This window comes from Brienomyrus brachyistius, chromosome 25 (assembly GCF_023856365.1).
Source record: "Brienomyrus brachyistius isolate T26 chromosome 25, BBRACH_0.4, whole genome shotgun sequence".
NCBI lineage: Eukaryota > Metazoa > Chordata > Actinopteri > Osteoglossiformes > Mormyridae > Brienomyrus > Brienomyrus brachyistius.
In genome coordinates this window covers 8,101,491-8,127,390 of record NC_064557.1, presented here as the reverse complement: position 1 = coordinate 8,127,390, position 25,900 = coordinate 8,101,491, and the positions used below count along the sequence as shown (strand labels likewise).

Below are 25,900 nucleotides of genomic sequence, written 5' to 3'. Positions count from 1 at the left end.
CCCCCCCCCAAAAGGCTTACAAGACCATCATTTCTGGCAGAGAAAATTTCGCTAATAATGTTACCAGTATTGATGCCAAGCCAAAAGACTCATCCGAGTCCCAGCCAGGGCCAGCTGAGAGTAAGTCCTAATCTAAATAACTTTCTGACTTTCTGAATCTAAATGACAGTACAATTATGCATAACAATAAAACCTCTGAAATCTATCTGTCGTCTCATCTGGGCAGTGGTGACTGTGGGCAGTGGTGGCTTAATGGTTAGGGATGTGCACTTGCAATTGAAAGATTGCAGGTTTGAATCCCCGACCAGCAAGGCACCACTGAGGTACCCTGAGCAAGGCACTGCTCCCTGCGTACTGAATTAGCTGCCCCCTGCTATGTCACGATGCCACATATGGGTTAAATGCAGAGGAGACATTTCATTGTGTGCTGTGTCACTGATAAGGGAGTATATAGGATATCACTAAAAATGATAAATAACATGGCAGGTTACATGTGGCATGTATTCAGAGGGTTTATCCTGTGCTATCCGTCACAGACTGGCTTAACCTCCCCCCCAACTGGTTTCTTTATTTCAGCAGCACACAGTATTTCCACTGACTTTCACTTTTCAAGCATAATTCCTTGCATTTTGGGTGATATTTCTAGCATTTCTTGGTGGGTCCAACTTCCCAGCTGGTACAGGCACCAGCTGCTGATGATGGCTTTCTTATGTAGCTTCTCCTGAGGCCATGGGGCAGGCAGCAGTATCCAGTGGAGAGGCCTCCCAGTCCGCAAAAGCCAACAGCCTGCTGTGTGAGCCCCAGAAGCTGGATCGTGTGCCAGTCAACCCCATGACTGAGGAGCCACCTGATCCAGCAGCGGCTGAATCGGTCGCCATGGAGCCTGTGGCGGGGGCTGAATCAGCCGAGGTGCCTGCTGAAGATATGGTGTTATCTCCTGCTGAAAATGACGGCAGGCCCCCTACAGGGCAGGAGGTCACCCTTCCGGTTGATGGAGCGGCCATGTCCTGACGTGGATGCTGCTGCTTCGGTGGAGGCGTGAAGTTTGTGCCTGTTGACATGTGCAGAGTAGTTTGTCCTGCAAAAAACCCACGTTTAAGTTAGATATGAAAACCAGTGTTAACAGGCACATTTGATTATCGTTAAAGATATTAAAAATGTCTGCCTGTAAAGACTGTATAAAAATTAGTAACATAATCCCCATACCATGTCTTTGGTTATAAAAATGACAAATACCTTACATCACTAAGACAATTTCTGCTGGAAAGCGAGGTTTTATTGGTTAAATCAAATTTACCGTAATCATCTACAACCAGGGGTCCATAAAGGGGGAGTTAGGACCTCTAAGTGTAAAATATGGAACATAATTTAATTGGTCTGGATTGGGGGTCCACCATGATATCTTTTTACGGGGTCAAAATCTCTAGCTGCACCCCTATCTACATCAACATTAGTACTGAAATGCATATTTCTACTTGCCCATTAATACTATAACATCTAACCAGTAGATGGTGCTAAAACAATACAAAACGATAACAAAATCGAACGACGCGGTGCGCAGCGAAGTAAAAACGCATTTCCAGTTGTCATACATCCCGCGTTACAGCACGTTTACAACAACTGTGACACCTTTTAAGGTTTTGAAGAAAAATACGAGTAAAGTAAGTTGTTCGGAACAGCTTAAAAACGTGTGTGATAAAGAAAGAAAAAATGCTAGCCGATGGAGAAGTGTAAGATTCCCCAAACCACGGTGTGTTTTAATGTAATATTACGATTTAGCGGGGGGGGGGCACCCGAGCGTAACCTCCCGTAATTTCTGGGAAAGGGGGGGCAGCGTGACGTCACGGGCCGTGTTTCGCTCTCCGGCAGCCTGAGAGAGGGACTCGCGTCAAAACAATCAAGAAGAAAAAAAAAACACAAACAAAACAAAAACGAGGCAGAAAAGAAATACAGGGCACGTCCGCGAGGCGCTTTTCCCACGCGCTGCGCAGCGCGCTCGTGCAGGGCACAGGCTTGGGGAAACCGCGCACAGGCGACGCCGCGTCCTGTCAGCCGACGACAGCGGAGCGGAGCGACTGGCAGCGCCGCCGCCGCCGAGCGGGGTGACCGGGGCCCGCCTTATCCTTTACGCACCGGACAAAGAGCTGCCTCGGGGTAAGAGCACAAGCCCCTCAAACCAATTCCGTTTCTTTTTTTCTTATTTATTTCGACGTGTAATGCGGCCGGGCCATCGGCGGCAGCTTGTATTGGGCTGGCAGCGCAGGTTCAGCCCGCGGGCGGTGTCGCCAACCGAGGTTAGCAGGCTGCGGCCAGTTTAGCTCAGCCCTGACCGCGCAGCTTGGCTGCTCGCTGCAGTTCTCTCAGCCTCTTTTCGCCGTTTCGTGTTTTAGGTCTGCCCTCTCCCCGCAACACACATAAATAACAAGTTTATCTTCAGCTTCGGCACCGCTCTCCAGCTAATCTGTACGCCGTGCTAATAAGTAACGTGTTTGCCAGCTTGGTAACTAAATAAAATATGGAATAGAATACAAAATGAAATAAACCAGAGCTGTTTGTAAATAATTAGAGGGCGCGGGGTGGAGGGCCGCTGGACGGAGGCGGGTGGTTGCGCTCCGGTCAGACTGCTCATTCATCACGGCCTCCAGTCACGCCCGTAATGTGGCGTTTAGTTACAATTTTATTGTTTGATCTCGGTTTGGGGACTGGGCACAAAAGATAACGACGGGGGGTAGGTGCTTGGGGATCCGAAGCGGGTCTGAACGGTGATTGACACCGGGGGAGACGGGGAGATGGAGATGCTGATAACGATGGTGGTGCAAATAGAGCTGACTTGTCTTACGTGGCCGGGGGACAGCCGGTCAGGTGGGCTGTTAGCTAGCATTCATGCTAGCATCCTACTCCTTGAACCTTACGTGATAAGGGGTGTGTAGGGGGTCCTGTAGTTTAATTAAAAAACAAAAATTAAATATTAATTCGGCGGACCGGACAAACAGCCCTGTGTGTAAAAGAGCTGGTCGGCATCAACTGCTTAGTTTTCCAGTTTGGGACCTGCATCGCGTTAAATGCATGTAATGATGCGGTCGCGCGTTTTTCGTGCCACCATCGGACCCCAGAGTTTCGCTTTATTGTTTCGTGCTGTGCGTTATAGGGTCACGTGACACCGGCGACGTCATCTGTTTGTTGTTCCGGCACGTGAGAGATCGGGCCCGAACCCCGAGACTACTTAATCAACAGTATTACCCGGCTCGCTTGTTTGATCTCGTTGCACGCGGTACCTCGAGTCCTTAACCCTGTCCAGATCATCTAAATAACCGTGTCGAGTTGTATCGACAGTGCTGGGAATCCATGAAGCGAGGTTTATTAACATTGATTCGGGTGCAGCTTTGGCAGCTGGCGCTTATTATATTTTGTTATCCACTCACATAATGCATATCGAATGGCCACGCGATTTGTTTTTTTAAATGGTGTATACGAGACGAATGGAATGGATTATTTTCTTTCGGTACACCACGTTTTAAGTCCCATGCACAAGACTGGTTTATATCAGTAATGGGTTGAGGGTAACGGCACATTATCTCGTAGGTGCTTTATCTGCGCTGAGCAGTCGTGTTTTTGTCCGGAGCTTTTTGTCTGGAGTTTTGTCGGATTAAAGGTAATGTGCCATGCAGATAGCCTTTACTTATTTTACATTCTTGGTTGATGTGACATTAAGATCTATCCATGAGACATTTCCATTAATAAGTAAACAAATTACATTATACATTTAGATTATCAGCTGGAGGGAGAGTCGTCAAACTAACAGCGTCTAGTGTAGTTTACGAAATTAATTCCATTACTCATGTACTTGGTTTTTATAGGGTCATATTGCTATTTTAGAACGTGGTCAATCATTAAACCATGCAGTTTTCTCAGTGGTCTTCATGCAAGCATCATTTAGCTCTTTGTATTTAATAGCATGCAGATATTAGAGTATTGCTTGTTTTAGGCACACCATAATTAAGTGTGTTGGATGGAGTGTGACATCTGAATTAAGAACAAGGGTTGGCCCTCTCTAGAGCCAATCCTGTCCGCTAAGTGTTTATTTGAATAATAGAGGAGAGTGTGATTTGAAAAGCCAAAGGCACAGAAACTAGCTCTGTCAGGTTGGATGCGTATGAACAGCCTCTGCTGGTGTTACGTACTGGGCCTCCTGTGATAGCATGCTGGTCAGTTCTTTCGTGTCTTCAAAGGACAGCAAAGACATAACTGTGGCCACATTGAATTGTCCTGAGACTGAGCCCCCCCCCGCCCCCCCGGAGGTTCCAGTGTGGTCAGTGGCTCTTTGATTATACTGTTAATCAAAGTTGGAAGTAAATAATGACTCCAAACTGTCAGTTTACTAAGTCGGTTTTTAATAAATGTACTTTTCTCACGTTAGTGGGTATTGTACAGCTTTAGAAGTAATTTACACTTTAATCCACTTGAAGTTTAAATATGCCCTTAGATATTTGAACTGGTTTCTCTGGTGATGCAAGTTGGCACTATAGAAAAGGCTTGTGGTTTAAGTGTTCTCTTTCATGAGCTCTGAAATCTTAGTCACTCGATGTAGGATTGATATTATTTCCACCGTGCTAGTTGGCTGTGTGGATATTCCGTGTGCTGTTGATCTTTGGAATATCACTCCAGAATGATAGAGAATTTGCTGTTCCAGATTCTCCAGATTTCCAGAAGCAACTGGAGCAGAGGTTCTGGGTATTAGTGGATGGGCTGCTTTAATACACATGATTATCTGTGGGGCTCGGGCTGTTGCAATCACATCTTAATGTAATTGTGATTATATGGTGCATGTATGGTAATCACCATGGCTGTAGATGACGGGTGAAACATTTGTCTGGACGCCAGCTTTTTGGTACTATACGGACGTTTACTTACGCCCACAATTTGATAAGGAGATTAGTACTGCGCCTAAAATATTAATGAGATGCATATTGTGATGCCCAAAAGTCAGTTGTCTGTCTAAATTCGCTAATTCCTTATGTTTATTAAATTCATTTAGAGGCACACACCACATGTGACTGTTTTGGTAAATCATAAAAGCGACATGCACTGAAGTCGCGGTGAAGAAAGGAGCAGCTCAGCAGCCGCAACATCTTTTGAAAGAGGGGATATTCTGGATAAACAGGGTAAAAAAGATGTCAGTGTTGTGGCGGTACTTTTTGCAGTTTTAAAGTCTGATATGTTTATGAAACTTAAGGATGCGCCAAATTTGTACAGAGTTACAGATTTGTGCATCACAATATGCCATCATTAATATTTTAGGCACCACACTAATCTGCTTACCAAATTGTAAGCGCAAGTAAAAGTACCAAAAAGTCAGCATCCGGACAAACATCTCACCCGCCATCTAAAGCCCTGGTGATAATTACGCATTCGCCATATAATTGCAATTACGTCGCAGCATAATTGCGACAGCCCTATGTGAGGCAGTGTCACACGGTCAGCATGTGTGTACTGAATGTGACCCGTTGGAGTGGTTTAAGGTTTAGAGTTGGCTAAAGAGAATACAGTAACGATAAAGTTCATTAGATGATTGGGGGGTGGGGGGGCACAGTGGTGAAAAAAGCCATCCTTGAAAGATGTGGTATTGGGCCCCTTAATATGTCCCCATTGGGCCCCATGCTGTCTCTGCAACCCCACACACAGTCTGCATGCACTGGGAGTTTCACTGGATCCACGTCCTCTCACAGGACTCTCCTGCTTTCACCTGGTAACAGAGTTTAAAGTTGGGTTACAAATATTGAAATGTATGGCAGATATGTCCTGCTGGCGTTCTTGATTCTGCATGCGGAGTTGACTTCTGCAGCTCGTAGTGTGGTCCTGGGGGTGTGGGGCTTGGGATCTTGAACGGAATTAATTTAGATGCAGACCTTACACTTAAAAGCACGGTGTGTTAATCTCGCTATGGTAAAGGCCAATAAGAACATAGGGTGAGCATGGTGTGTTTTGTTCTGAGGTTGTTGCGTAGTGTGGCTTTGGTTTCTGCTTCAGCTGATGCCCGCTCATTTGGGGACGCCTTTCTGCTTTGTTTCCATGGTGCCATGTTTTGATCTTGTGTGGGGTATATGTGTCCCTTTAAAGCTTCCTATGGGAAATAGCTGCGATGAGCTAGTCCTCCATGCCTCTTTCCCACCAGGTGCTCTCCCTTGCCCTCAGCTGAGGTATCTGCTCTGTTTGGGCTCAACTGTGATTTGCCAAACCCCATCGGTCTTGGCTCTCAGCAGCACTAGCTGAATTATTCCAGGTTCGCGACTCCTCATGGAGCTTCAAGCAGAGCTGTTGAAATGTGCCCCCACCCCGGAGATGCAACTGCGTCTCCATGAATTCTGAACCACTACACAGGCTCTGTAAATTGCCAGGCTGTCATGAAAAATCTACTGCTGCTGAACTAAAGGGACACCATTGGCCTCCCCTGAGCCTGGATAGGGGTGGAATGTTGAGTAGTTATTGGGGAAATGAGGCTTTGGACTCGCAGGGTATGTGGCATAATCACGTCCTGTTAATCATTGGCCTTTTCTAGTCCAATGGGAAATGATCACATGGTACCACAGTTCTGGACAGTCTAGGGTTTGAATCCCCACTTCTCCCAGTACTGCTGTCCAGAACCCGATGAAGCTGATGGAGCTATTACTTGGGACATATGTAAGCATAACCTGAGTTCTGGGGGGTGTGCCACAAAGCAGGACTTCTCAGTTAACTGAGAAGCTAGAAATCATGATTCTCCAGTGAAAGTTTAGATGAGGAGCATTCCTATTGGACAGTCGTGACGTCTAGCTTAAGTTAACCCTGCTAAGTGAGAGATCCTACTTCATGGAATACTCCCTCTTCTATATCTGTTAACTAATGCTTTGTAACAGTGATTTCATTTTGACCAATGAGAAGACATTGCTGCCCTGAAAAGCATGGTCTGGACAAGGCCTCGGTGCTGGTTCTAAGCAATGGAAGACCAGGAAAGGGTTACAGTATAGTAACACGTAGTGCTTCTGACTTATTGTTTTGTGATTTTAATAGCAGTGCATCACCCAGATGGTTGCTAACACGGCATCAGTCCTCCGCAAAGTCAGGGACTTGCCTGGAGTTAGCAGGAAGGCAGCCAGCCGCCATGGCAGTGGGGGTTGCTGTGGTGACGGGAGGGAGGCGGAGATCAGTGGGGAGGCTGTACTCTGGACCAGGGAAACAGAGGGCTGCTTGTTGCCGTGCCCTCGTGCCATCGATGATTTTCCGCCACACCTTGGCTGACGCGTGATCCTCACATTGCTGCGAATCCACCGCGTGCGTATGTGTGCCTGTGTTTGTCTATGTGCGGGCTGCCTCATGGGTTTTCATTTGAAAGCTTCATGATCTACAGCCTAACCGATGCTGGTGACTTCCTAGCCGAGTACAATTATTAAATAGAAGTGAGATACAGACCTTAAAGTAAAATGACGATTTTGAGATGGGATTTTTTTTTCCAGGTACTTGGGTCGGGATTTGGGGGCAGTTCACGAGGATTTCACTGGTGCATGGAGTCTGCCGTGGTATAAAATAAGTGCTGTAGAAGCTTATCTATGAACACCTTGGAAATATAGAAGGTTTAATAGAGATTTAGGGTTCAGCAGATAAGCATGTGAAATCGTTATGTTTAACCCGTGGGGTGTTATCTACACTGTGCTTTGAAGGTTCCTCATGGCATCTAGCAGCATGAGTACTGGTTCAGCATTGTCTCTGTAGGAAAAGGAAACCTCAGTGAAAACATTCCTCTGGGGGGGAATTTCCCATCCCACGCAAATGGGGGCCAACAATTGTGTACAGTAGAATCAACCTGTTTCTGTACCCTATGCCCTGCCCCCCCCATCTTCTGGCATCACACACAGCCACTGTTGAAAGCTTTACACCATTTCCTTTGGATTGTGAGAGCACACTGACTAACGGCAGCAGTGTTGCCCTACAGATTTGGGATTCCTCCACAGGATGGGCAATATTCAGTTGTAATTTTCATGATTTATCTCTTGTAAAGGTACCATGGCACTGAATCCAAGGTGGGCATCCAGGGGCTATTTCAGCCACTGGCATTGTGACCAGTTGACTGAGGGGCAAATGTAAACCTCTGGGCTTTGTTTCATTTATATAAAATATGGCGAAAACCTGACAGCAGGTGGTGCAGAGCTTTACAGTAAGTGTAGGCTTCATCTAAGGCCAGGGTGTTAAATGCCACTCCTGGAGAGCCAGAGCCCTGTCTAGCTTAGTTCTTTCCCACTTCTACCACAAATGATCATCTCAAGAGCTCTGTTGTAATTAGCAAAAGGAGGTGTGTTAAATGAGGGTGAACCAAAAATTGTGTAGGGCTCTGGTCTTCCAGGACTGGAGGATCTAAGGCTTCCTGGCTCAAGTCCCAGGAATATCCATGCTCCTATACCCTGGCACTTTAGATAAGACATTTATGAATGACTGAATGAGTTGATGCATCATACTCAGAGGATAAATGCTTTTATATCAACACAGACCTGGTCCACTTCATTTTGATCCTAGAATGCTGCGGCATTTCCTTTTTTGGTGACCAGATCAGTTTCTGTCCAGAACTTAAGTTCATGACTAGACAGCACTCTGGAGTCGGAGGGCTTTGAATTGGAGCAGCAAACCCCTGTAGAGCTGCAGTGCATTTTTGAGTGGCTTTTTACTCGCCTACAGATTTGCACGCAAAAACACACAGTTGACGTTGGTGTTTTCCTGAATAAGAAGTTTGAATAAAGCAGGAGTTTTCAACCTCTCTAAAACCATGGATCCCCAAATGGAATTGATCAAAGACGGGGACCCCCTCTGCCACTAATGCATGATCACGAAAAGTACAACTCTGCTGTCCTCCTGGGGACTGTGAACCCCAGGTAGAAAGCCGAGAGATTAAAGTATTATGCTTGCTACAACCCTGAACCCCTCATTTGGAAGACAGCTAGGCTTGTGTGGAGTAAATTTGAAATGACGGTGTCACACTGCTGAATGCCGTTTGTTTCCCTGATGTGAAATGAAAACTTAAGTGCACCTGCAGAGGAAATGAGGGACATGGTGTGAAAAATGAGGCTCCCATGCAAATATGGGTTTTCAGCTGCACCTTGGCGTACGTTTTATATCTGAGCGGGCCGTAGTCCTAATGCAGTAGTGCTTTATGCAGCCTGCGAAGCTTGCCCTCCACTCCTTTGTGGTGCAGCTGGTTTCCTCTGATCAATCATTTCCCTGGAAAAGCCTTCTGAGGATGTCTACTAAAAGCAGCACTCGGTAGCTGCTGCCAGTCACTGAGGGCCTGCAAATGACTTGACGTTTATTATGGATGAGTTGTTTGCGCCTTTTGCTAATGTAGTCCCAGTGTGACTTTGCAACAATTCGAACCAGAAACAAAGTCCAGCAATGTGTGTCATCTTGTTCTTTTGTGAACAACAGAAATTGCGTTAATGCAGTCTTTTTATGTTGGTACGCCCATGTTGAACCCTACATGTCCGTGGCAGTGACCACTATGGGTGTAAATCGTGGGTGGCCAGGCAATCCAATTGCTATTTAGGGATGGATTTGATGCATCGAAAATCTTATGTTTTTATCACGATTCCATAAAATTTTTTGATAACGTAAGTTAAAAACGGTTTAAATTTAACTGAAAAACAATTCACAAATATTACCATGGGAACTTAATTGCACACCGATAATGGAATATAAAGAAAGTAGAATTTCTGAACATTAATTTTTACTATTGAATAGGAAGAACAATGTAAATGTACATATTCAATGTAAATGGTCAAAAAAGACCAACTACTGAACTGCACAGAGAAACAAACGTATAAAGAAAGCTCAAGATGATTGGCTGTTTCCATCTATGTTTAATAGTGGTGCACCTATGTGGAAATTTTAAATGATACCAATAACTGATACATTTTGGTCTACAATCATTAATACCGATAGCTAACCGCTGAGCCACTTGCCAAAGCAGAGGAGGGGGCTGAATGATATTACGCTGATATATATATTTTTTTATTCTGTGGTATTCGAAAGGTTGATCTCTGGGCCAGATGTATTAATGAATTATAAAAAATTACTGGGTCAGTACCTTGAGACCTTTTATAAGCCGTGAATGAGTCCTCCACCACAGAAAGTGTCAGATTAACATGAACTGCATGCTATGAAGACAGTAACACGTTATGCAAGCAAAATTTTAAGAGCAGCAGGTAGGACACATCGCTGCAGACAGCGATTTCTATGGACTACATTTTAATTGGACTAATATGTCTTCTCGAATTTTTTCTTCACAAGTAAGTGAAACTGCTGATGTCCTTGGGTTCTGCTGAAGAAACTTTTCCTGGTTGTTTATTACTAATGCTTCAGTTCTTAGTTGATTTGTGTCAGCTATCTGTAGTACTGCATGGGTTTTCTGTAGTCATCCAGACTACATGTCACCTGTGGTGTAAAATGGTGCTTTATTGAAGCATTTAAATGATCTGTGAAATCCAAAGGTAGCAGGTGCTTGAATTCTGAATTGATTTGACGTCATGTAAATCTTCAGAATCACTTACCCCACAGATGTAAGATGGGCTAAGGCTGATATTCCTGCACAACTTAGCTGATGGATCAGCTCTCGGAAACCCCAATAGGGTGATACAGAGTGATGACGTAATCCTCTAATTCTCGTTAGAAACAAATTGGGTTTCCTTTGGTGGGGGAGATCGGGTGCTCTTTGATTTAGTCATTGCCTTCTAGAACAAATGCATTAGTTAAATCACATTTTGGATTGTGGCTGGCTTGATGTTGTCTCACCGTGGAGCTGCTTGATGTGTGGTAGCACCACACAGTCAGAACCTGCTGGCCAACCTAGAGGCGGAAGAACCAGTCCGGGCGTTTAACGGGAGATTCACGCATTGTTGTCGAAAACCCGTTTTTCAAAGTTATGGTTGCAGACTCCTCCTGTTGTTTTGCAAGAGATAAGATGATAAGCCAGGGGTGCGTTATCGAAGGCCCCCCTTCTCGTAGTGGGAGGGGTAACACGATCACGCCAAGCAGTAGCTTCTGATGACCCCTCCCCTGGAGAGCTGTGAGATACACTGGCCCTTTGCTCTCGGCCTGTTAAGGCGCACTAACCATAATTATCCTCGGTAACCTCTCCAGTATGTAGCCCCGCCCACGGAGCCCATGTCACTGACTCAACATGGCTGAACTTCAGCTCTCGGCGGGGGCGGGTGGATTAGAATGAGAAGGACCCCGCCCTCCAGAGGGACGGACGTGGGATGAGGCTCGAGCCGAGTCACCCTCTATGGTGTAGGGGGTGGGTCATGTGAGCGGCAGCTAGCTGCTGTGTGATTCTGAGGCAAGTCGAAGAAGTTGGGCTGGGGGACGTGGAGAGAGTCTCTCTCTCTCTCTCTCTCTCACTTGCTCACCCGCACACTCTCTTCGGCACACACTGAGAGCAGGAATGCACGAAACCACAAGTTTGTCTGGTGTCCGCGATTGCTGTGTTCAGTGCTATGTGGAGCCGCCTTGTCTGCGCTCTCCAGTGTGGAGATCCTGAACCAGGCCGCTGTAGGAGGCCTCACACTCAAGTGGTGCCCTCTGGGTCTGGCAGCTCGCCTTCATGGACACCGGCGCTAGCAGGGGATGCACCCACATGGGTAGCGTTGTGACTGAGCCTACACCTCACTGTCGCCGCCAAGGGTTTGCCGCTCGGTGGTCTCGGCGTGCGGCCTTGCCCCACGGCTCCATGCGAGGTAAGTCCACTTTAAGAAAGGAGTCGTGAAACCGGACGGATATGTGACCAGCTGTCAACGCGCTGTGGTCCTGGTCATCGTCGCGGCGCAGCTTGGAGGTCGTGTGGTTAGGGGAGCTCCATAGATGGCTTTTCATCTTGACTTAATGCATCGTTTGGTGCACACACGCAAACAGCCAGTTGTATATCGCTGCTGGAGTTGCAGGCTGCGTCCAGGAGTTACGGTCAGTGAGGCACCCCTGTTTGAAGCTGCCAGTCTTTCTGTGTCTGGCTGTAGCATTGCCAAAGGGCAGGCTGAGGCTGCCAAACCTGTTCCAGCCCCACTGGGTAGGACTATCTGGTTGGGTCTCTCTCTCTCTCTCTCTCTCCCTCTCCCTCTCCCACATTCTCTCCTCCTCCTGTGCTATACCCGACCCAGTCAGTGGTTGCACATCATCCCTACCAGGACTTGTTAGCTTAATAATTGAGTAGAAGCCATCCCAGAATGCCCTGTAATTTCCACTCCGACGAGGGGGAGCTGTCACCGTGATGCCGAGACAAGCTTATTTCTGTGGCTTATTAAAATTGCAGAAGTCTGAACATCCAAGGTGAATCTCCCCACCAAACTTGCGTGCCGTGCTGGCAGAGAGGCGGGCAATGGAGGGTTTAATTGTTAGCTTGTTACAGCTCCCTTGTCAGGCCCAACTCGGAACATGCGACGTTCAAAATACTGCCGTTTAGTGACGTGGTGGGTGTGGCTTAGGGTGCCCATCCAAGCTGTGTTAGAAACACAGGTGGAAGACGGGCGCTGTTGGAATGTGAAAGCGACATTACCTAATTTGATTAAGAAATGGAAATGGTGCAAACACGCCCTTCTGTGTTGCGTGATCTGCTGGGCCCCTTCCTTGTGTACTATTCACAGGTCAGTTGTGTTTTTGCATTCTTTATCATAGTAGTTCTGTTTACAGTTACAGTGCAAGACCGTGCGTACGGGCTGACAGACCGGAGCCGAGTCCACAGACCCGGATCGTGCCTGTCTTGCTTTTCTCCATAGTGCTTACAGTCAAACATGCCTGGGAGTTTCTTGCTGCATACGGGCTTGGACTAGTGTGCCTGCTAAGCAAATAGATGACTCAACGACTTTTCGACGCCATATTTACACAGGACACTGTTGCGACTGTTAAACTGTGGCTGTTATTGCATTACACCGTGAAGTGTTTCGGCACATTGCAGCCGGTCCTAAAGTCCACTAACTGCCAATGGACCCATGATCATTCTCCAAAATACAGTATCGGTTTTTCATCATCAGTACTAACTGGCTTTGAGAGAGCGTACATGTGACTGCAAAAGTGAGGCATTTCGTCGCACCATCTAAGCATGATGTCTTCAGCCTCAGCCTCACACTGCTCTGGGAGGGAACAAACGTCTTTTTTTTTTTTTTTTAGTGTTTTAAGAGATGATAACTGTGAATGAGACACCCTGAATTAATTGATTTGAAGTTTGATGGTGATACAGTTGCAATATTGTGAAGATGCAGAGTTTGGCCGTTAATTTCCTAGGCACAGCCAGTGGTGCAGTGGCTAATGTTCAAAATGTGTGTTACTCAGATGGCTGCTGAGATATTGAACAGCAAGACATGGTGATTTTTCACTTTGTCAGGACATGCTCTTGTCGAAAGTAGCTGCAGACTTAAGCCAATTTCCTGAGCTTTTTGCTGGGATTACATATGCAGCAGCATAAACCACATGGACTATTCTGCAAGGTCCTGCCAATAGTTTTCCTGCAAGCTCTAAGACTTCATGTGAGTTTGTTTGTTTATTATAAGTGTTGACCCCTGAGATCTAAAGCAATCAGGAAAGATTTATTGGCCCCAGACTGAAGTGATCAGATTTCGATGAAATCATGGGACCGACAGCAAGCTGTAGAGGCGCGAGAGGGAGCGGGTCACTCTCAGTAGTCTGGGCTGTTGTTCTTTGAGCTTGGAGGTCTGCAGCTCCGCAGGCCTGTCCTGCAGCCCATTTGTGGCTCCGGTGACGGGCTACAAGAGGAACAGAGAGAGAACAGGCAAGAGTTATCACAGTTCGGCTGTCTGGCACACGGCAGTGACGTCCTCGCGTGTGTGGCCCTTCGCAGCTTTGGCACCAACACTGAGAGCTTCCTGTTTCGTTTTCTTGGTTCCTCTGTGGACTGAAAGGGGGGTGGTGATGTGAGCCTTTGGAGCCCTAACATGGGCAGTGCTGCACTGGCACCTGCCATGCTGGGGAGGGTAATACAAAGAAAAAGCCAATTTAATTATGTAAAGTGATGTAAAGTGCACACGTAGCGTTTAATTTTTGAAAAGGAGCAGGTGGATGGCTGCTTTAATACTTGTACGAATGCCCAGTGTCCTAAGCTCCTGCATTCACGTTCCCATGAACGCTGTGTGTGAATGGAGCCTCTCTCTCTCTCTCTCTCTCTCTCTCTCTCTCTCTCCCCCCCCCCCCACTCACCGGAGGTCCAGCTGCAGTCTCTGACAGAGCCCACACCATCTCTCTCTCTCTCTCTCTCTCTCTCTCTCTCTCTCTCTAGGTAACGTGGTACCGGGTGTGCAGTACCGCAGACTGACACTAGGGGGTGGCGGGGTGCGGGGCCCGCGCCAGCTGTCGACTGAGAGCAGGGCCCTCTCCCAGGGAATGCATCATGACCTCAGTGGTGGAATACGTCGCCGCCGTGGAGAACCCGCAGCCGGTGAGTTGCATCACTGCCACATAACGATAGCAGGCTTCAGGTCTGACAGAGCGTGACTGGTACTCGACACATGCGTTGTCTGCAGCTTGTGGATTTGCTTACGTAGAAGGAGAGTCGCTATTGAAGAAGGTAAATGCAAATGCAGTAGGTAGATTATTACTTTGAATGTAGTTATATTTGTTTGCAGTCACAGCCCCATAGCAAAGTCCATATTGGGTAATGTTCAGACTGCCCTAATATGCCCCCAGCTATGTGTATCAGGTGAAGATGACACCCCCCACCATCCAGATGACATACGTTATATCCGTAAGGCGCAGAGGCTAAAGGAGGCGAAGGCTATGACATGCACATCAACCAGGAGAATGTGGACTGTTTTTGCGATTTGCATGGGAAGGTTAAGTGAATATTGATGACCAAGGTGGGGAGTCCTTTCTGTGAAGGTGCCTGTGGACACGGTGACCAGGTCTCGGCACTAATGCCATGGGTCCACAAGAGCATCCGGGGTCCCGGGGGGGTCCAAATAGGAACATTGAGGGACTGCTCCAGCTCGCCCCAGCCCTGCAGGTGGTGCCTACATGGACAATGCCGCTGACCAAGTGCGAATGAGCGCTCCGGGGCCCTAAAAATAATCCTATCACAAATAAGTGGCGGGGGGGGGTGCTTCCTGTCTGCCTGCCACCGCAGCCTTAGTGCTGACAGGAGACAGGAAGTCCCGGCCCTGCTCTGTGGGAGCAGAGCCTAACGGGCGGGTTACAGATGGCCCGGCCTGACAGCACCGGCAGGGTAGTAATTTCATTACAGCCTCTCCTGTGACACCCCGCATGCCCCTCCCTCGCTCCATTAGCCTCTGCCGCTAGCTGTGCCTGGCACTGTCCTTCCAGCTTGTATTCCATGGCTGCTCGTCTAGCCCTGGGGTCCCCTTTCTTGGTGCGGCAGGCAGGCATTAGTGCCACTAGACCTGCTGGCTCTGAGCTCGTCCTGCACACTGGTCACGGAGCATGTGGTCGATACTTTGCTGTGGAATTACGGTGTTTATTGGTGTGGGAGCTTGCAGGTGCTGTGCGGAGACGGAGAGGCGGTCTGCACAAGCTGGTACCACCCAGCCTCCCTCCCTCCCAGGAAATGAGTTCGAATGGAGTTAGGACACTCAGTCCTCAGGAATTTATGATGCTGTGGAACAATAGCAGAGAATAAAATAATTTCCCCCAGTCCTGGGTGCCTTGCAATGGCGGTACCCATGCGGGAGACTGAGGTGTGACCGGCATGTCTCTGCCGCCTCCCCCTCTGCAGGAGGAGACGCAGGCTGAAGAGGAGTACCCGGCCGTGATCGTGGAGCCCGTGCCCAGTGCCCACCTGGAACAATGCTTCGCCGCGCAGGTGCTGGTGTATGGCGACGAGACCTTCCTGATGCAGGGCGTGGCCGAGGAGCAGGAGGTGGAGACAGAGGCGGTGGAGGCAGGTGAGACGCAAATGCGGTTTAGCCACCACCCTCGGCCAGCAGGGGGTGTAGCGGTTTAAAGCCACAGCTGATCCCAGGATAGGTGCTAAGATTGAATACAGCTGGATGATCAAAGCTGCTTTAGATAAAGGCTCCAGTGAGTAAATGAATAACTATTTGAACAGGTACAGTAACAACAGGAATAATAATTATTACTCATCGTTATTAAGAATGAAATACAAGCAAAATACTAAGAAAAAGTAATGCCTTCCGTGTAGTGTTTTAAAGGACTGTCTGCATTGTGTAAACTTTTAAATCCTCTCGTTATTTAAACTGAAGCATAGGACAGGCTGAGTAATGTATTTTATGATATGAATAACTTCAGGCTGCAGTTCCATGAACAGAGACTCTTGGCCAATCACATGGCGGTATTTGCCAGCCTGATACACTCAAGCAAAGCAGCCGATGTTTCTGTTGCACCATGTACAAACTTCTAACTAGCCTCAACACCAGTGCGCCCTCTCCCTTCTCTAAGCAGTGATTAGCTGTGCCAGTGCATCTCTTTAGCCCTAATGTTCGGCATTCAGTAGGAGGAAACCCGCGCATGAAATCGTTAACAGTGTTAATTGTGTTTGTAAGGCCAACGCGCACTGGGCAGCAGCCTTTAGTGCGTGAGCGCTGTGTGCTGTCTCCCCCTTGTGGTCATTATTGGGATGGACACGTTTTCATTTTCAGCTGCGTTAATAATACACTTCCTGTAAATCTGGACTGTGGTCTGTGGGGATCACTGTCCTGTGTGGCCTGGTTATCAAAGGAGCTCAAAGTTTATTACACTGAACTGATGGGTTAAAGATATTCTCACAAGGATTTATATGTTTGTTTTTTTGTGTTTACACTGGAAAGAAAAAAAAATTGACCTAGTATAATATCGATGATTACAAAAGAAAACATTTTTGTGGTTTGAACACAAACAGATGTAAAGCGCACTGATTGTGGCAATTAGAGTAGTTAACATGAACAGTACTAGGGTAGACTGCAGGTCACCTCACTGAGATTGCCTTGTTTTCTTTGTGTAAATATACACACCAGCCTGTGAGATTCTGACTTGTATTGTAGGCACTGCATAATTTTTAAATCATGGAATGGTTTCATGAGTTTTGTCAAAGGCACACTGAGCTCGTCTGAAATGCAGACCAAACATCACACAGGGCCAGGTCGGGCGTGACGTAACCCAGCAGATTAGCCAGTAAACTGTACAGCCCCAGTCCTCCTGGGTAGGATTCCATACTCAGACTTGAAGCATTTATTAAATTGAATAGTCAAATATGCAGAATAGTCCAGTTGTGAAATGATGATGCATGTTGGTAGCTTCGGGTGGAAGGTCCTGCCAAGCAACTAGTGTTTCGAAAGTTTCTGAACGAAAATTGTAGTAATTGATGTGAACCTGTTGGAGTTTCTCATAAAAACAGTGATGGATAGAAACAGGTGCCGCTTGCAGAGTCCTCTCTCCAGGGAGGTGTCTGCTTCTCTGCATGCGGACGCACACTACAGAGTGGGTGGAAAATTCCAGAAACACAAGCAGAAGCGTAAACAACCATGCAGTACTGCATCTGTGAGTTGATTCAGCACTGGGGCGTCTCAAGAATAGTGTGAATTTTAGGAGATTTTTTTTAAAATTTTTTTTATCTTGAATGCTTCTAAAATTATGCGTGATACAGTTGAGCAGCGTAACATGGAATAAGCCACATCATTTTTACATATAAATGGTGTTCCTGTAGTTATTTCATAAAGCCTTGCTTAATCGCTCAAGATTTTCAGATATTTTCTATTCCAGGGTTCCACTTGATGGTTAACCCCCACCAATTTTAAAACATGCAGTATTGTAAAACCCTAATCTGACTTCATTGAAAGAACTAGGACTCGATTCAGTATTATGTGATGCTGAGGCTGCTGTGTTTGGCTGATATATTTATGTACTCAATTTATTTAAGCATTTGTTTTTTTTTTTTTTTAAATCTATCCGTCATTGTCCCGTAATTTTCACATAACTGTCAGGCAGAACTCAAGGAACCGGGCCAAATAAAGGGACCGCCGTGAGACCAAGCGTCCGCTTCGCTTTCCCTGACATACCGCCACACCGGCCGATCTCCAGTTTGCATGTTTTTAGTACAGAGCGATCATGACCGGGGAAGACCTCTCACGGGCTCCCTTTCGTAGCTGTATTAACCTTTACAGCAGCTGAATAAAAATGGATAGGGGGGTTTGCTGATGAGGATCGCTTGTAATGCAATGCAGTTGTCTAATTTGTCGCTGTTTGATGCCGACATGTGTAAAGTAAACGTCAGCGTTAGCCTAATAAAATCCGGCCGCTGATCTGCACGAATCGCCAATAACTTGTAAACAAACTACAGACGGAGCAGAAAGTGAGATAGTGTATGTGGGGCGTCAGATATTGGTTTTCACGGGGTGTTTGTATGAGCCGCGCTATGCTTCGCCGGCCGATATGGGCTAACGGGACTGAAGGAGCTCGGAGGATTTCCTGCGTGCGGCGCGGAAGGATCGCGCTTGTTGGTGCGCGCTGCGTCTCGGGCTGAGTTTGAGGTTATTTCCTGTAGCCGCGGAGTGATCTCAATTGTGCGCCTCTATGCGATTCAATGTAAGTCAACGCGAATCTGAAGCTTTGGAAGAACATGGCGACTTCACTGCATGAGGGACCCGCTAACCAGCTCGATCTGCTCATCAGAGCCGGTAATTCCTGGCGTCCGGTGTGCGCGCTCTGCCTCGCGTGCGATCCCGTCTGCCTTCTGTACGCCGCCGTGTTGACATTTGTTAAGTTGTGCGGTGAAGTAATGGAGTGCGAAATCAGGAAGTGATCACCTTGGGTAGCAACCTGCATGGCGTTCTCGGCGTTTTCCCAGACCGAGATTGTTTTTAAAGAAGTGTTTTGAGTCGCAGCATTGCACTGTAGCGTGCAGGCGTGCACGCGCCTCCAGCTGCACGGCCTGCCGTTGAAACCAGCGTGCATTTCACCTGCTCTCGCTATTTTAACGGGTTACGGGACTGGCAGCTGCTGGGAAACCAGGAAGTGTGCGAGAAGATGTTGTCTTTCCTACGTCTTTGCCACGCTGTCTGACTCAGACGGACGTGCGGCTTATTTCTAAGTTTTATTTAGGGAATGTTGTACATTACGATATACAAGGGCGTTCTTAAAATGTCTTTTGTCCTAATTATTCGTTTGATTTTTCTAAAAAGCTGTATATATTTTTAATAGCTAGCAGGATTTACATAGGTCGCAAGACATGCAACTATATTTTGATAAAAACAGGTGATTTACGAATGAGACTTTTTATGTCTTAATATAATGTATCATGTAGTACTTAATTACGTTTTTTGTAATTATATTTTTGATTAATGAAACGGGTATATGTATAATTTTTAACGCTCGATTCGGTCAAGGCCATTTTTAAATAAACGAGTCCCACGCACATATTGGATTTTATTTTTTTAACATAAAAATAATAATGAAATAAAGGTGATTTTAGACTGGTTGTGGTTAATTTGATGGCGGAAGCACTGATCCGCCCAGTGGGACGTCTTTTTTGAGTGATGGCTCTACGTGGCCAATCGGATTGCAGTCATTTTCGAACTCTTATTTGGCCAATAGGAGATTGTGGAGCGGAGGGTGGAGCAGAGAGAACCCGCCAATAGCGGCCGGGGCGGGGATGATTGACAGGCAGATTTTAGATCGGCTAATGAGGGAACTGGAGGGAACGAAGGCAGAGTGTAAACACGGAAGTCATAAGGGACGGCTCTGCTTTTTTGCAGGACCGCTATGTGCTACAGTTACATAGTACCCAGATTGTTACACACTAAAAAATGTCAAGTATTTATATAATATGACGAGATTTTTGCAGAGCAACAGTTTTATTCTTTCCGTGAAAATTGCTCCACAGCTCTTTAAAAGATGTGTTGTTAAGCAAGCAATTTAGTTACAATATATATATTTTTTGTTCTAGTGCCTTGTTTTTAGTGCAAGTATGTAGAGTCTAAATCCATAAAATCCCAGCTTTTGTTATTTTTTTTAATAAAATTTCTTCCAGCAACGCAGTTGTGACATTAGTTGTCGTTTATTAAAAAAAAGCATTTTCTCTTTTCGTACTGATAAAAATTGAAATTTGAGTTCATGAAAAGATCTATAGTTGCGTTGTCCCATTGAAGGTCTTTAGTTTAATTTAACACCATATAAAAATGTCTTTATATTTACTGTTTGACATAAATGCAATCCAAAAGTTGTGCAGCGGAGGGCTCCCCATTGCTTCAAGGGCATGTCCTCATGCCAGCTCTGTAAGTGTGCATGCTGGGGTTCTCTGGCCTGGGAGGGGTTTGGAAGCTGAAGAGCTTCCTAAACATAGCTCAGGGGATGATAGCCAAATATAGATAACCAAAACAGATACCCAAACATGGCCAGGGCAGGGGGGCACAGAGACACTGCAATGGTGGGCAACAGGTGGACGGATCGACACGCTTAAGGCGCTGGGGTACAGCGACAGTGCTGGGCGATGACATGAGGCAGCTTTGTTGCTGGATTAGACTTATTAGTAATAGAAAATTCTGGAAGTGACATGCAAAGTAAATGGGAGTCTCAAGTGATTTATATGGCAAATGGTTAATGGTACTTTCTGCCCGTGTGTTTATGTGCGTCAGTGCTCTGCCAGCCCTTTGTCTGCCAGCTTACTGTTTAACCGCTGGTGCAACGCAGTGTTTACCGGAGCAGCCCGGTGTGCTTATCAAGGCAGCATGCTCTGGGGTTCAAGAGAAGGGGCACTCCAGGGTTTTAGCAAGCAGCTGTCACGAGCCAGATCAGTGATCCTAACCGCCATGCCACCTGCTGTCCTGAAAGGCTTACATAATGCGTGTTAAATTTACAGCACCTTAGGAAATAGGTCTGTGGAGCTGCTTTTTGTAGGGATATATTGTGTATAAGTAAAAAGCATATGTGCAGTTGTGTTGTGAGTTGCGTCTCGCGTGTAAGGTTGCCTTAAACACCAGAAATGAAGCAGTTATAAGTCGAAACTGCATAGTAAGTGCGGTGGCCGGTGTTTGCTGAAACTGCACCCCCTGCTTTCGAGATGTCAGTCAGTATTAAGTGTGTAACGGTCACTCGGCTAGTGAGGCCCCCGAGGGGCTACATTGTCCTGTTTCCACATGATGGAAGATAATTCATGTGTTTAAAATGAAAGCTGAGTTGAAATGGAATTTGAGCATTTCAGTGGCGCCCTCTACTGTGTGAGCTCAGCGGTACGCAGTGGATGGTTTCACTGGATATCCACTGTGTCAAATTACAAAAGTTGAACAGTGTAACTGAATTGGCTTTAACATATGCCAGCATGTTTAATGAGTCGGCATTTTCACATATTTATAATAACAAATGTAAATCTTAACGGCGGACAGTTGATATCTCTGTTCAATATTTATACATTTAGTTGCACTAAATTCCGCTGAACAGTGATTGTGCAGAGTGCTGTTAATACTAGGGTTATCAGAAGTGTCTCTCCTGTTATTACTCTTCCTGCAGTAATGTGTTAAACTTGCTGACTGTGTCCCTGTAACTTTAGCTTATTATATTAAAATGTTCTCATTGCTGTTAGAACAGTGAAATCTCTTCTCTGGGACACATTCCTGAACGGGGGGGAGGGAGGGGGTCCCGGTGAGGGGTTGGAGGCTCGTCCAGATTTCACACCCTGGCCTGTTGTTCTCTTACAGTGGAGGCCTCAGCCCACAGCAGCCCAGTCCAGTGTTCGGACAAGACCATCGAGGCAGCTGAAGCACTGCTGCACATGGACTCCCCCAGCAGCCTGAAGGGGGACCGCAGTCCAGGTGAGAGTACCAACCGCCCCCCCGCTCATTACTGCCCCCCTGCTGGTGACTATGGGAATTGTTTGGTCAAGAAATGTTTTTGCTGCATGGTTTGCATTGTCACCAGCTGCAGCCTCGCTATTAAGGGCGTCTGTATGTTTCCGCGTGTGTGCATGTCCGTGTCACAGACGTGTTCGTGCCGCCCTACGTGAACACGCCCGAACTCATCCACGCGGCCATGCGCCCGGACGTGATGACGGAGACCGAGGTGGAGGTGTCCACGGAGGAGGCCGAGCCCATGGAGCTGTGCACTGTGCTGGAGGCCCCGCTGGGCGAGCCCATCAGGAAGAAGAAAGGTGCGTCAGCCCCCGTGGGATGCGAGCTGTACGCCAGCAGCTCCTGTCGCAGCTGAGAGGGCGGGGCAGGGTGGGGGGGCCAGCTCTCAGCAAGCCAGAGCCCTTAAGGTCTGCTTCTGAGCAGCCGACCTTGAAACGACCTTCAAGCACGGTCTCTCCCTTCACTGTGACATCAGCACCTCTTCCCCCGTGTCCTGCCTGCAAAGTAGAAGTCAAACCCAGTGCGTTTACGCGGCACCCTTACTCGTGCGAGTTGGTGAACCCGCTCGTCCGTTTCACTTGCACTCCAGCGGGCCGGAAGCCGAAGACGCACCAGCCGGCAGTGTCCAATGGCTCCCCGGATCCGGGCGTCAAGAGGAAACCCCGGGAGGGTCGAGGTGAGCGTGAACGACTGGTGGGGAGGGATCGGCTCGGCGCGGAGCAGAAGGGCCCAGGCGTGACACCGACGTGTCTATGTCCCTCCTCCAACCCCACAGGTAACACGACCTACCTGTGGGAATTCCTGCTGGACCTTCTCCAGGACAAGAACACCTGTCCCAGGTACATTAAGTGGACGCAGAGAGAGAAGGGCATCTTCAAGCTGGTGGACTCCAAGGCAGTATCCAAATTATGGGGCAAACACAAAAACAAACCAGACATGAACTACGAGACCATGGGCAGAGCCCTAAGGTGAGCATGACAGGGAACTCCCTGCTGAATTTCCCCGGTGTTTGGACGCCAGAACATTCTCTAGATTATATTTTTGGATGGTGCCCTAAGGTCTTTGTTTGTAGTGGGAATTTATTCACGCCCAGGTCCCCCTTGCAGGTATTACTACCAAAGAGGCATCCTGGCCAAAGTGGAGGGCCAGCGTCTGGTGTACCAGTTCAAGGAAATGCCCAAAAACATCGTGGTGATTGACGACGACAAGTCGGATGGCGGCGGAGGTGGCGAGGGGCTCCTGGGCACTGAGAAGCAATGTGGTGGCCGCGTGCCACCCTCCTCCGAGGCTCTGCTGACTGTGCCTGAGCTGGCCAAGGCCCCTGGCACGCTAAGGGGGGGTGGCCGGCCGCCTGCACACGCCAGCCCTGCCAGAGGAAAAGGGGTGTTCTCAGCGGCACCCAGCACACGGATAGTCACGCTGACGGGAGTCGCAGAGGCCCCCCAGGGCCAGCAGCAGACCCAAGGGGCCAGCCTCCCCCCTGCCTCTGGGCCCAGGTAAGGCATCGTTCATATGGCTCTTGTTCTTATTTTGTAGATCTGGGAATTCTGGGGGCGTGGCCAGTTGGGAGGGGGTGTGGTCAGTCTGGGGGTGTGGCCACAGAGGTTTTGCATCTAATAGAGCCCGAACTCTTTATGCTTTTTGTGTTTCTTGCCTATGACTGGAGTATAGCTTCCCTAATGAGAAGGTTAGGGTTAGGACTGCATGAGGCTGGACCCTCTCTCTCCATTGGCGCGTGACAGGATGTGTTTCTCCAGGACGGTGCGCGTTGCCATGCAGGTGCCAGTGGTGATGACCACGTCGCTGGGCCAGAAGATCTCCACGGTGGCGGTGCAGTCATCCAACTCGCCTGTCACCACCAGTGGTGGCGGTCCGGCCAAGGTGGTCCTCCAGACCATCCCCACGGTGGTGCCTGCTGTGGCCGAGAACGGAGAGAAGATCACCGTGCAGCTGGCCAAGATCATCACCATCCCCGCCGCACAGCTGGCGCAGTGCAAAGGCGGCCTGGGAGCCTCTTCTGGCCTTAACCTAGTGGGGACGCCTTTGGCGGTTCAGGCACTCACGCCCGTGTCTGTGGCCCCGGGGACACAGGTGGTGCGACTGGCGGTGCCCTCGCAGCAGCAGTCGGCAGGCAGCCAAGTCGGGGTGCAGGCCGCCACACAGCTCATCAGCGCCATCGTGAGGCAGGCCGACCTGAAGCGGGAGGGCGTTAGCCAGACCCTAATCAGGATGCAGGACTCTAAAGTTCAAGAGCGGGCGGCAGCCATCCCTTCCACGGTGAAAGAGGAATCCCCAGAGAGCTGAGATGTGGGGGTCTGGGGGGGGGGGGGGGCGGGACTGGGGTATGACGTCACTCGACGGCTCCGATCCTGCGGGCAGCCAGAGACTGTTGTGCTCACTGGCCGGAAATACTGGTCTTGATGAGCTTAATTGTACATCTGCTTCACATTTCAATTAAATTTTGTATAATACAGTCAGAGTGACTTTAAACACCGACGGACTTGACAAGACCCTGTTTTTTTTTTAATAAAAATTTCCCACAATTCTACGTGGGAGTTTCCACCACGATTTCATATAAGAAGGATTGGGGGGTGGGGGGGGGGGGGGGGGGGCGCAACTTGAGCAGAGGAATTGAGGCATGAAAAAAGGGACCAACCCAACACTATAATTACTGACACTATGTATACTGAACACTAGCGGGCAATCAGTGAAATCGAACTCGTAGGGAAGTCAAGTTAAACACTTTGTATAAAGGGTTGTTTTTTTTGTTTTTTTAAATGATGAAACCAGCAGTTTGACTATCACTGTGTGCACATTGTATCCATGGGTGCTACGCGACCCTTTCGGAGGGTCCTCCGGAGGGTTAACATGCTGATTTTCAGCAGCTTGGAAGGAGGAAGTGAAAAGGGACTTTGTATATATATCTCCTATACAGTTTATAACATTTCGAAGCAGCCTTAGATTGATCTATTTCCCCGCTATCTTCAGGTAAATAAGCTTTTTGTGTACAGCCGATTTCCTTCCTTTTTTTTGTTTTTTTGATACCTTGTACCAAGCGCAGTATTATTCAGAAACGACATTTTTAGTTCGATGTCTGTTGACATTGCAGCTTACGCAGACCTCGCTGTGAGTCCGCCTGCTGTATAGCCTCGGCATCTCTTCGCTGTTTGTTTTTCTGTCTTTCTGCCAGTTTAAAGGAAAAAAAAAATCATTTTAGCATGAATCTTTGCAGCTCCTGCAGCTCTACATTTTCTTGCATTTATTTTTTAAGTTGAGGGGGAGAGATGTTCGCGTTCAGACTGAACTAGTTTGTATATTCAACATTTGAAGTATATTCTATTTTGTTGTACTCTTGTTTCAAAGTGTATTCAAGTAGATTTTACTGAAATATAAAAAAAAATTAAACGATTTTGTCTTTCATGCATTGGTTGATGTGTCCAGTATTTTATACATTTTGGCTCAGCTGCAGCCCTTGTGTCATGCAAGGCACATCAGTGACTGCAGGGGGCGCTGGAGGATGAGGAATCACTGATGTTCTCTTAAGCTAACTAACCTGTATACCTGGAACTGAAAAATTAATTGGTAGGCATTCTACATTGATTTCTTTAGCTGGGTTAACTTAAGCTAGAAGTCATGGTTGGCCATTGAGAGTTTAGGTAAGGAGCCTTCCTATTGGACAGTTATGACTTCTATCTTAACCCAGCTAACTCCGAAATCCTGCTTTGTAGAACACACACCCCACCTCATCTAAGATTTAAAAAAAAAAAAAAAAAATGTAGTTTTCTGAATTGCCACTGGGTGGCAGTGTGCTTCCAATAAGAAGCAAGTCACTTCTAAAGACTGGCGGTTGCTCTTAAATAAAATGGCGAAAGCCCACATTTGCTCTCCTTAGCAGCTGCGTGACATATAGAATTCTTGAGGAAAAAAAAAAGTGGACAGGAAGCCACTGCCATTTTCATTTTATATAACCTCCCAGTATGGGGTGGAGGGGCTCTGTCTGGATTACAGAAGGAAACCAGAGGAAATGTACACAACATGGGGAGGACATGTGACAATGTCAGTCCTGAGAAAAGCTGCTCGAAGCAGAACAC

General features: G+C 47.5%; 1 protein-coding gene across 8 annotated transcripts; it reads left to right on the top strand.

The window, feature by feature from the left end:
* Window positions 1-1,310: 1,310 nt before the first annotated feature.
* LOC125720365 (ETS-related transcription factor Elf-2-like) lies at window positions 1,311-25,229 on the top strand. 8 transcript variants are annotated; one of them, XM_048995695.1, is made up of 9 exons: window positions 1,311-1,661; window positions 14,300-14,458; window positions 15,749-15,917; window positions 21,660-21,773; window positions 21,941-22,108; window positions 22,399-22,485; window positions 22,585-22,777; window positions 22,916-23,305; window positions 23,567-25,229. In XM_048995695.1, exons 2-9 carry the CDS (start codon window positions 14,411-14,413, stop codon window positions 24,111-24,113), a joined length of 1,716 nt encoding a protein of 571 aa, XP_048851652.1. In that variant the 5' UTR covers window positions 1,311-1,661; window positions 14,300-14,410; the 3' UTR covers window positions 24,114-25,229. The 8 variants fall into 8 exon arrangements, with proteins under 8 accessions (XP_048851652.1, XP_048851646.1, XP_048851647.1 ...); XM_048995689.1 differs by lacking the exon at window positions 1,311-1,661 and adding an exon at window positions 1,703-2,154; XM_048995690.1 differs by lacking the exon at window positions 1,311-1,661 and adding an exon at window positions 1,703-2,154 and having other exon boundaries at window positions 14,232-14,458.
* The last annotated feature ends 671 nt before the right edge of the window (window positions 25,230-25,900 follow it).

Bases quoted from the DNA above. Each gene is read 5' to 3' on its own strand.
- LOC125720365 (XM_048995695.1), top strand. From the start codon at position 14,411: ATGACCTCAGTGGTGGAATACGTCGCCGCCGTGGAGAACCCGCAGCCG. The intron at 22,109-22,398 runs GTGCGTCAGCCC...CTTGCACTCCAG, and splicing joins GCCCATCAGGAAGAAGAAAG to CGGGCCGGAAGCCGAAGACG. The intron at 23,306-23,566 runs GTAAGGCATCGT...GTGTTTCTCCAG, and splicing joins CCCCCTGCCTCTGGGCCCAG to GACGGTGCGCGTTGCCATGC.